This window comes from Physeter macrocephalus, unplaced genomic scaffold, assembly GCF_002837175.3.
Source record: "Physeter macrocephalus isolate SW-GA unplaced genomic scaffold, ASM283717v5 random_1349, whole genome shotgun sequence".
NCBI lineage: Eukaryota > Metazoa > Chordata > Mammalia > Artiodactyla > Physeteridae > Physeter > Physeter macrocephalus.
In genome coordinates, this window is record NW_021146219.1 from 1 (window position 1) to 11,786 (window position 11,786).

Genomic DNA, 11,786 nt, shown 5'->3' on the forward strand with positions numbered 1-11,786 from the left:
ATACAGGTAAACTACTTCCTTTTTTTTTTTTTTTTTTTTTTTGTTAAATAGCCGAGAAAATCTTATAATTTTCCGATAGTTTAAAACATTTTTTAAAACTGAGAGATGTTCTCTTTTGGTAGGAGTGGAGGCTGGAGAGACTGCTTGCAAACTTGCTCGTAGATGGGGATATACCGTGAAGGGGATCCCGAAATACAAAGCAAAGATTGTTTTTGCAGGTATGTGAAATTCACCATTAACTGCTGTGATCGAAACGTACAATATCAGTTACCATTTTAATTTACTGATGAAATATTTCAGATGTGTTTGCCTCATGTATCGTATGTTAATTGTTGAATGTTTCATAAAAATGGAAGGATTTCCTTTTCTTGGGTTTATTTCCAAGTATTTCTTCATATGTGGGATTTTTCTCTCCGAAATAACTCCCTACTCCTCCCTCCCTAAAATGAGTGACTATATGATTTGTTTCCCGTCTGCTTATCTGATTTTTTTCATAGCAGTTTTCTGGTTAATTAGGCGGTCTTGCCGATGGAGCCGTTTTGTGAGGTTGTTGACGTCGGGTTGTGTTCAGGTGGGGCTGTGTCCTAGGTGTGATCCGTTGATTGAATCTTAGTATTTGAGGATTACTGTATCATGTCATTAGAAGCTGCTGGAAGAGGAGGGCTGGAGTTGCCCTGGGTATATTTCTGTGAATGGTTGAGAGGAATGACTTGAATCCTGACTGGGGAGACCAGCAGTTAATCCGGATTATCCATATAGACTGACTTTGGGGATCTTGATAATGATGGTCAATGGATAGGTTCTGACTTTTTTTTTAAAGCTCTGATTTTAATTTTTTAAAACATAAAGTATGGGTAAGTTTGTCACTGCACATGATCAAGATTTATTTTTGTGATGGTTGAAATCATTAAATATTTTGCCTTGTGGACACACGCAGTTAAATGATAAACCCCGTAATATAACAGAATCCACAGTTCATCTAATGGCCAGCCATGGTTGGTGTTTGGGGGTGGGGGTGACAGATTCCCGTTTCCAAAGTCTCTGCACAGCTCTGTGGTCTGCCATTTTGGAATCTTGTGCCTTAGCTGTAGGACAACAAGGCTGTCTCTTGCAAACAAAAATGGCATTTCTGGTGATTTCATTCTTACAGACTGTGTCCAGTCTCTCTCACATTAACAGAGGGTGCAAAGATGTTTCACCCAGGTGTTGAAAGAAGCCGGTGAGTCGGTGGGGACAGAAGACTCTCCCCAGCTGCACGGTCCCTTATACTGCAGCGTAAGCTGCGGGGCGTGAGACTCCTGAGGCCGATGCAGGAGAGCAAGTAGGCTTATGGTCTAGTGTGCGTTTGGTCTTTTAAGTCTGGGCAGAATCAATATGCTGTTGCTTGTGGACAAGTCAAGTGGGGATTATTCATAGTACTCATAGCTGAGAGAGGCTTTGCAAGGGTAGTATTTGTGGATGCTTTGAAGCCAACTTAGAATAATTCAGTACTGGGTTAATTGAGTTACTGCTGGCAGAAGTGGTGGGAAGATATTAAAAAACGAAACAAAACACAGCACGTGCGAGACCCTCCAAGCCTCTCTTATTCTACTGTTTCTTTTCTTCCTTGGCTTTAACCTCATTGAAATTATGTTGTGCATTTGCTTCACTAGTTTACATTGAGGTGTTTCTTCCCTATTAGCATAGAAGCTCCTTGAGGGCAGGGAGCTTGCCAGTCATCATTCTATCCCTGACACCTAGAACAGTGCCTGACATTATTATTATTATTATTTTAAAAAATTAATTATATTTATTTTTGGCTGCACTGGGTCTTCGTTGCTGCACGCGGGCTTTCTCTAGTTGCGGTGAGCGGGGGCTACTCTTCATTGCAGCGCGCAGGCTTCTTGTTGCGGTGGGTGGCCTCTGTCGTTGCAGAGCACGGGCTCTAGGGCGCGCGGGCTTCAGTAGTTGTGGCACATGGGCTCAGCAGTTGTGGCTCGCGGGCTCCAGAGCGCAGGCTCAGCGGTTGTGGAGCATGGGCTCAGTTGCTCTGCAGCATGTGGGACCCTCCCGGACCAGGGCTCGAACCCTTGCCTCTTGCATTGGCAGGCGGACTCCCAACCACTGCACCACCAGGGAAGCCCTGTGCCTGACATTATTAATCAGTCCTCAAATTATTAATGAAATAAATTAATGGGTAAAAATTGTTCCTGAACAAAGGCAGATGTCTGTCTTTTAGCAGATAACAACTTATAACAGCAAGGAAGGCAAATTGACAGTGTTCGGACTGCTTGAGGATATTCTATCCAAATGAAATTTAAAATTCATTCTATTGAATAGTTAGCCTGTAGTGTTGGATTTTTAAAAGGAAAACTGCTAATTCTCTATGAAGGGTAGTCTCTTTCTCATATCACTATAATAAATGTGTCTAGAAAAACCGTCTCTAGAGAAACAAGCATTGAATTCTTCACTTGTTAGGGTTTGGGATTATTGAAAGAAAAGACAAATACCTATCCTTAGGGGCTATATATTACACTTCGGAGGCTCAGGAGAGAAGTGCCTAAAATAGTAGTTGCAAGGCCAGACCTCAGTCATACGAACCAGGGTGTTTACTATCAGATTTTGTTTAAACAAATGAGCTCACTGGAGGCTCTCTAAGGCAAACCGTTGCCTTTTTGAAAATCAAGCTTCCTAGGGCATTTTGGGGGGAACAGTGCTTACTACATTGAGGGGTTTCATTGAAATAATGACTGTTTATTTCTTCTTTCTAGCTGGAAACTTTTGGGGTAGAACATTGTCTGCTATCTCCAGTTCCACAGACCCAACCAGTTACGATGGTTTTGGACCATTTATGCCAGGTTTCGAAATCATTCCATATAATGATCTGCCTGCTCTTGAGGTACTTCATTTAGCATCATGGGGCTTTAGTTCATAGTAAATAGAACTTAAATTTGTTGAATGTATGAATTAAAAACAGATATATGATTGTACTGAGAATCTGTTGTATTAAAGTTAGACCAAGTTTCACACTTGTTCTCTGTAATAGTCAGTTAGTTTCCAAGTTTCCAACATGGGGAAACCAGGTTCTGTGGTCTAATCCTGACAGCCAACTAACCACTTTAGATTTATCTCCTGTATAAGTATTAACTTGGGTATTACCTGTTAATTACTTTAATAGACAAAATTAGTCAGTTTTCAGCCATTCAGCCAGCTTTTTAAAATTATGAAGTGGAAGAATTGTAAAGTAAAAAGATACACTTTTAATGTATCTATTTAATTTTTTTTTTTTTTTTGGCTGCGCGGCTTGTGGGATCTTATTTCCCTGACCAGGGATCAAACCTGTGCCCCCCTGCAGTGGAAGCAAAGAGTCTTAACCCCTGGACCACCAGGGAATTCCCTTTAATGGCTTTTTAAAAGGCCACTTTCATTATTTTTTAAAAATTTTTTATTTATTTATTTATTTATTTTTTGGCTGTGTTGGGTCTTCCTTGCTGCGCGCAGGCTTTCTCTAGTTGTGGCGAGCGGGGGCTACTCTTCGTTGCGGTGCGCGGGCTTCTCATTGCGGTGGCTTCTCTTGTTGCTGAGCTTGGGCTCTAGGCGCACAGGCTTCAGTAGTTGTGGCACGTGGGCTCAGTAGTTGTGGCTCATGGGCTCTAGAGCGCAGGCTCAGTAGCTGTGGTTCACAGGCTTGGTTGCTCCGCGGCATGTGGGATCTTCCCAGACCAGGGCTCGAACCCGTGTCCCCTGCATTGGCAGGCTGATTCTTAACCACTGTGCCACCAGGGAAGTCCCTCATTAGTTTTTATTTATAGTACATTTAAGTATATATTAGAAAATAAAGGATGGAGTAGCTTAAAGCTGAGGTATTTAGAGCTTTTGGTAATTGAATGTCAGTCAGAAAAGTTATGCTTTGAAGTCAGAATATAAGTTAGTGTGAAAACTTAATTTGCACACTTATTCTTAACGGGAAAATATGCGCGTTGTGTGATTTCAGATTTCCAAATAGGCTTGAAAGGAAGTTACTAAAAACATTTTCATGCCGTTTTTGTAGCGTGCACTTCAGGACCCAAATGTTGCCGCGTTCATGGTGGAACCAATTCAGGGTGAAGCAGGCGTTGTTGTTCCAGATCCAGGCTACCTTGTGGGCGTGCGAGATCTCTGCACCCAGCACCAGGTCAGCCACCTGCACACCTGCCCACCTGCCTGCCTCTCTTAGGGTTTGGCCGATAGGATAAATGCGAAGATTATATCACCTCTCCACTAGAGGGAGACTTCATTCTAAGAGCCGCAGGACTTTCTAGTGGTGATAGAACTTTCTAGCAGCAGGCTGCAAAGAAGCTGACTTTATACTGGCTGGGCCCTGGCAGAGCTACAGACTTCCGGGCCCTAACCATGGTTCCTTCCTCTCTGCTCTGGCAGCCTGTACTCCGATCCTTCTCAAACCCTCTGTCGTATCCCTTTGCTCCAGAATTTAAGCTCTCTCTCCCTCTTTACTGATAAATGTTGTGGAATAAACAAGGGAATTTATGCCCAGAGAGTAGTTATGTTCAGAAACCCCCCACAAAACCCTTTGCCTAAGTGCCTTACCACTTTGTAGAACAGTGCAGAATGGGCCTCTGGGGACTGAGTGGCCTGACATAGGAAATAACTGTGTGTCTACAGGGTTTTCACAGGACACAACTCTTGAAGCTGTGTGGGTAATTAAAATGTTTTCACAAATCTGAGGGGATGTCAGAATGACAGATTTGTGCAGGGAAGAGTAAAATAAAGATCACTATTTCCCTATGGAAATGAAAATGATAATTAATGCTGTTTTGTTGTTTTCCGATAGGTTCTGTTTATTGCTGATGAAATACAGACAGGATTGGCCAGAACTGGTAGATGGCTGGCTATTGATCACGAAAATGTCAGACCTGATATGGTCCTCCTAGGAAAGGCACTTTCTGGTGGTTTATACCCTGTAAGTCCAATGTTCAACCTCTCTTTCTCTTCCCTATTCTCATGAATCCTTAAGATATTTTTACATTAGCCGACTGTGATGATAGTGCTTTTCTGATGGTTTGGTTTTACTTCGTGATATATATACATATAGGTCACCTGGAATACGTGTAATAAAAACATTTCAGAGTTCCATGGGGTGACCCACTTAGTTATTTTAACTGAAGAATTGAGTGTGTCTTGGGATTTGCTCTGCTGCATTTGTTTTGGATGAAAACATTTTATCCCAAAAGTACTCCTGTAGACCTTTATGCTTTTTTCCCATAGTTCAGAGACATAGTATTACTAATTGTTTAAAACCATGACCGATTAATTTAGAGATTGGAAAAAATTAATGTTTAACTGTAATTCTTTTCTTGGGTTTGCTATTCAGAGCCAACAATTGGTATGGACTAAAGGGCTCTGAATATATAGTGCAGAACATTGTTTTCTAAACAGTTAAACAAAGCATTTCACCTTGAGAGTGGAAAGACTTCTAAATTATATCACTGCAGAAATAGCTTTCTTCTTTTGGTTCCAAAATGCTATTCTGTGCCATTGAAGTGTGCCTGATGTGCTTGGAACGTGTTAGGGCATCACTCAGTTTGTCACTGCTAGTTAAGGTGGCAGATGTGTAGCACTTGTTGGTTGAAAGTTTATGTCAAATTTAGTATCAGCTTCATAAATATTTGTGTTCCTGGTAAGAATAAGAAGCGTTCATCTGAGAAAAGACTGGGTCGGCGCTGAAGTCTCTGTCTTTCAGGTATCTGCAGTGTTGTGTGACGATGAGATAATGCTGACCATTAAACCAGGGGAACATGGTTCAACGTATGGTGGCAACCCACTAGGCTGCCGAGTGGCCATCGCGGCCCTGGAGGTAAAGACTGCAGCTGTACAGTAGCTAGTCCTGGAGGCGGTGCTGAAGTGCCTTTTAGGTTTGAGCCCACTGGTGAGATAAGAAATGTAATAAGATTGCCGAGTATTACACAACATGAAGTACAGAGGAAAGGGTTTAGGGGCAAGGCATTCTCAAAAAGTAATTTAACCTTGGCCTAGTAGACGGGAATCCTCCGGGGGCTTCCCAAGTTTGCAGTCTCCTGGGGCTTTTGGCCCGTAGGCCCTGGCCTGTCCACATAGAACTCTCACTCTGTGACCGGGCCTGGCCTGTGAAGCCTCTGGTTTATTAGCACATGTGGCTTTTTGTTTTTGTTGTTGTTAAAGTGTGGATTTGAATGCTTTTAGACTTATTCCTCAAGTGCCTACAAAAGGCATAAAATTATTATCTCTGAGGATGGACTTTTTAGGGAAAAAAACAAAGGGAACTCTATTGCAGTTAAAAAGTTAAAGTATATTTAGTCCATTGATTTATTCACCTAAGAAGAAAATATATCAGTTGCATTAAACAAATTTTAATCCTTATTTTGCCACAGAAGCAGATTGATTATGGGTTTATGACTAAAGCAAGGCTCTGTCTGAGCTAGCGTATGTTAGATGATTAGAAATCAAACTGGTATAGGCTTTGGAAAACAGAAATGAAAGTTAAGTTACTCTGGTCTTTATCTGATCATGTTCTTCCTGTGCTTATAATCCACATTCCCCTCCAAAGAACAATGTAAAAGAAAAGGCAATCTTAATATTTGTGTAATTTCTCTTCAAACATAGGTTTTGGAAGAAGAAAAGCTTGCTGAAAATGCAGAGAAAATGGGTATCATCTTGAGAAATGAACTCATGAAGCTACCTTCTGATATTGTAAAGGCTGTAAGAGGAAAAGGATTATTAAATGCTATTGTTATTAGAGAAACCAAAGGTACGGAGACAAAATATTTTACAAGATATTACTGTTATAGGAAGAGCTCAAAATACATTTGGTATTTTATCTGGTTGTTGGTTTCCTCTGTTTGAAACTATTGACTGGCCTCCTATTGACCAAGTCTTTTAGGCTCTGCCTAATACTCTTATTACCTGATTTATATTAATGGTCTTAAAAATATAGCTCTTTCCTACATGAAGGCACATATAACTAATTTCACCTATTTTCATTTCTTTAAGTCATTTGTTATTCTGCCTTAGGTTATTTATGCAGTACTTGGAGATTTCAGTTTATTTTCTGTTAAGAAGTCTGCACAGAGCGCTTTGCAGTCCCATTTCCTCTTCGCTCTCCTTTCCTCACTCAACTTTCATACTTTGCATATCAGTAGAGGTAGTAGGAGCAGTAGTGATAATAAGGATGATGATGATGATGTTGATAATAAAAATAACCCCAGCTGCCACTTAACTGAGTGTTTAGTGTCTAACACATCATTTCTAATCCTTAAGCGTTCCTTGCTGGATTTTCTTGCCCTAACCCTTCCTTTTAAAGCAGTGATTTTAACCTTGACTGCATTTTAGAATCACCTGGGGAGCTTTTTAACAAATTAATCCAAGCCTAGCCTCGCTGCAGAGATATGGATTTGATGGGTCTGGAGTGGGGCCCAGACATTGGCCGCGACCCTTTCATTGATTCTGGTGCAGCCAGGGTTGAGGGTCGCGAGAGTCAAAATGATGAGAGTCTAGTTCTGCCAGCTCAGGAAGCAAATCCAGGTTAGGAATGTGTAGTGTTCACTGCGTTTTGAGTATTGCCTGCTCTATGCCAGTTAGTTTATCTGTATCATACCCCAGGGCTTCCCTGGTGGCGCAGTGGTTGAGAGTCCGCCTGCCGATGCAGGGGAACACGGGTTCGTGCCCCGGTCCGGGAAGATCCCATATACCGCGGAGCGGCTGGGCCCGTGAGACATGGCCGCTGAGCCTGCGCGTCCGGAGCCTGTGCTCCGCAACGGGAGAGGCCACAACAGTGAGAGGCCCGCGTACCGGCCAAAAAAAAAAAAAAAAAAAAAAGCTGTATCATACCCCAATTCTTTTTGTATTGGTTCCTTGTGTCATTAATTACATCTGCCTTAGCATGTAAGTTTTTTGCTAGGTCTTTTTCACTTAACAAAAAACTAACAAAAACCATGTCTAATCATACCATTCAAACCACTGCTGAAAAATAACTTCATTTTTAAGAGTAAGAACAAAGCAAGCTTGCAGCTCAGAGCTGTGTTTCTTGAGTCAGGTGTTGGGGATTCTGTCTTGCCAGGCTGCCCTGCCCATGCACAAGGGAATGTGTAAACGTTTATCTTGGATCAGCATACAAGTTTGACGGTTTTTCTTTAGATTATGATGCTTGGAAGGTGTGCCTGCGACTTCGAGATAATGGACTTCTGGCCAAGCCAACCCACGGTGATATCATCAGGTTTGCACCTCCGCTTGTGATCAAGGAGGATGAGATTCTGGAGGCCGTGGAAATCATTAACAAGACCATCTTGTCTTTCTGAGGGTGACAGTTTTCAGTGGTGCCTGGGAGCCAGCTGGAGACAGGCAGTTCATAAACCTCTGAGTTTCTGCACTTAATGCAGGCATATTCCACTCCGCCATGTCAAGGGCTTTTTAAAAAATATATGTTTTTCAGTTCATACGTAATAGAATGACATTTATAAACGTGCAGTTTGCTGTGTAACATAACTAAGAGAATGTCCTGGCATCTTATTTTCGATTAAGTGTGTGTGTGTGTGTGTGTGTGTGTGTGTTTGTTTGTTTGTTTGTGTGCACTTTCTAAGGTGAGATACATCTCTCTATATAGACAGCCTTTTAATCAAGCCCCTCAGCATAATTTATATATGTTTTAATAATTTCCTTGCTGGTATAAATTGTATTTGAAAAAGTTATAGGAGAGTATTGCATAGAAGATTAGCTTAACCTCATAAAGTTGAGTCATAGTCATTGAATTTTAGGAAGGATTAATGGTTAAGCTTATATAAAATACTAGATTTAAGTAAACTCCATATTGGCCAGCACCAAGATGTATTCTATGAATGTCATTACTTTGAATTAAGAATTATTGTTTAACATTCCTAGATTATGTTTTATGTTTTAAGTGTTTGATATAATTTGTAAAAAGTGTTTATTTTCAATGTTTCTTTAAATTTAAAATAAAGCTCATATTTAAAATGTCTACTTTGGGACCAGTGTGTGATTACTGCAGTGTTATCAATTACCTCACATTTTAAACCCCTCTGAGAATGTTCTTACCTGATTTATTTCATGTGTTTTCTAAGAACATTTTGGTTTCTTTGGCAATCTCTAGAAAAACAAATTGTAAAAAGTCTCTTTTAGTACTACCTTTTCCGCTTTCAAAATAACTGCTTTTTCCCCATGTGTATACTAGTATTTACCATTTTTATTAAAGTATCCTTGTTATGCATGGTATTGTTTCTGTTTCTTTGTTTGGTTTTACCTGAACAGAGTATTTTGGATGCTTTTCTATGTCAGTAGTCACAAGTTTATGTCATTCTCTTTTAGATGAAAAAATTAATCAGTCTATCTAAGAAAGAAACGGAAAATTTTATTCGAGCCAAATTGAGGATTATAACGCCAGAACAGCTCAGAAAGCTCTGAGAACTGTTTCGCCGCCTGTTAGAAGTCAAAACAGGGACTTCCCTGGTGGCACAGTGGTTAAGAATCCGCCTGCCAATGCAGGGGACACGGGTTTGAGCCCTGGTCCGGGAAGATCCCACATGCCGCGGAGCAACTAAGCCCGTGCTCCACAGCTACTGAGCCTGCGCTCAAGAGCCCGCGAGCCACAGCTACTGAGCCCACGTGCCACAACTACTGAAGCCTGAGCGCCTAGACCCCGTGCTCTGCAACAAGAGAAGCCACTGCAGTGAGAAGCCCACACACCGCAACGAAGAGTAGCCTCCGCTCACTGCAACTAGAGAAAGCCGGCGTGCAGCAATGAAGACCAAAACACAGCCAAAAATAAATAATAAATAAATATATTTTTTAAAAAAGGTCAAAACAGTTTTACGTAAGTTTTTTGAGAGGGCTGTACACTAGATGATGTATTATTGACAGCGTACACGGTCTGGCGAGCAGTGGGTCATGGGTCATTTTGGCCTCTTACAAGATTAAGAAGGAATGCAGGACTTTCTTGGTGGTCCAGTGATTAAGACTCTGCCCTTCCACGGCATGGGGCATGGGTTCCATCCCTGGTAGGGAACTAAGATCCTGCGTGCTGAGTGGTGTGCCGCTCCCCGCCCCCCAACCCCCCCCACCAAAAACAAAACAAAACAAAACGAATGTTATCTTTAAGGAGTGGTCTTGGTGGTGCTAGAAAATATTGCTCTTTATGGTTGAGCAGTTATTTCTGCCGATGGGGAGGTTTGGTTGCTGCTTAATGCAGATACACAGTGCACAGTAGAGGGGAGAGAGGAGGCCAAAGGGCAGAGAATTTATGTTTAAATTTTTCTTGTCTTGCCATAAAATATGAATTTTATTTCACACTCTAATGACTATAGTATTTTATCTTAAGTGGGTATATTATAATTTCATATCAGGAGACGTTTGAGTTGTCTCCAGTTTTTCACTTGTTTTTTCTTTTAGAAGTGGAACGAACTTTAATAGCCTTTTTTTCCGGTCTTATTGAGAAATAATACATTAGACATACATCACTGTATAAGTCTAAGGTGTACAGCGTGATGGTGTGATTTCCATATGTTATGAACACTTTTTCACTCTTTAAATAGCTGGTCACGACCACTTCGTATCTTACGTGTGAGTGTCTCTGTGGAGTAGATCCCTAGAGGTGGATCGCTGTGTCAAGGGAACAACTTATTTGTTGGTGCCACATTGCACCCTGCCCCCACCAGGTTCTAACGAGTCACCGCAGAGCAGCATGGGAGTTAGTGACCAGATTTGTGAGCCACAGGTTACAGGAGGGTCTGCCTGTACCAATGGCAACACTTATTGGTCTGGGTGGGAGGTTCTGGCTTAGGCCTGCCGGGCCCCTGAGTGTGAGGCCCCTCATAAAACATCAGAGGGTGCCACGTCTCACCCCTGGTTGGGACTGTGGGACGGGTTATTAAGGTGGATGCTGCTTCCAATCACATCCCCTTGTGCACATTAGAATCACCAGGGGTTTCTCAGGCCTTACTCCAGACCGGAATCTCTGGGGTGTCCCCAGGCATCAGTAACTTTAAGCTCCCCAGGTGATTCTGGTGTGCACTCAGGGCTGAGAACCTGTCTTAGGAATCTCACCTAAATGCAGATTCTGATTCAGTGTGTGTGGGTGACCGGAGATTCCGCCTCTCCTGTAAGCTCCCGGCGGAAGCAGGTGATGATGCTGCCTTAAGGCACAAGATCATTATCAGGAGTAAGTTTAATTTGCATTCAGCAATTCTCACCCATCAGAGAAGGCCTAAAGGTGAGGTGAATTTAACAAATCAACAAGCTTCCTGCTAAATTCTTTGAGGGCCTTGATGGTTTGAGGAAGGCCCTGTAGGAAAGCATAGTTAGAACCTGGGGTGCAATAAGGTGGCCAAGGGTGTTGGCGAGTCTGGAATCCCGGGCAAGCAGCTGGGGCTTTAATTGGTCAACAATGGGATCTGAGGGGAGGGGGTGAAGTGGGGAAGTAGGATGATCCCAAATGAGTTAGGAAAGGCCACCAGCTGCACAGCTGCTCACCCAGTGTACGCTTACTGTTTTTATTTATTTATTTATTTATTTTAAATTTTTTTTTTTTTTTTTTGCGGTACGCGGGCCTCTCACAGCCCTGCTTACTGTTTTTAAAATTTTATTTATTTATTTATTTTTGGCTGCATTGGGTCTTCGTGGCTGCGCGCAGGCTTTCTCTGGTTGTGGCGAGCGGGGGCTACTCTTCGTTGCGGTGCGTGGCCTTCTCATCGCGGTGGCTTCTCTGGTTGCGGAGCACGGGCTCTAGGCGCGCGGGCTTCAGTAGTTTGGGCACGCGGGCTCAG

General features: G+C 42.2%; 1 protein-coding gene across 1 annotated transcript; it reads left to right on the top strand.

The window, feature by feature from the left end:
- Positions 1-105: 105 nt before the first annotated feature.
- LOC102986882 (ornithine aminotransferase, mitochondrial) lies at positions 106-9,774 on the top strand (the record flags this gene model as incomplete). Its single annotated transcript, XM_028486422.2, has 7 exons — positions 106-218; positions 2,751-2,878; positions 4,031-4,153; positions 4,811-4,939; positions 5,720-5,833; positions 6,619-6,763; positions 8,149-9,774. Coding segments are annotated over 7 exons (913 nt in total), but the record flags the coding sequence as incomplete, so codon positions are not given.
- Between the last annotated feature and the right edge of the window lie 2,012 nt (positions 9,775-11,786).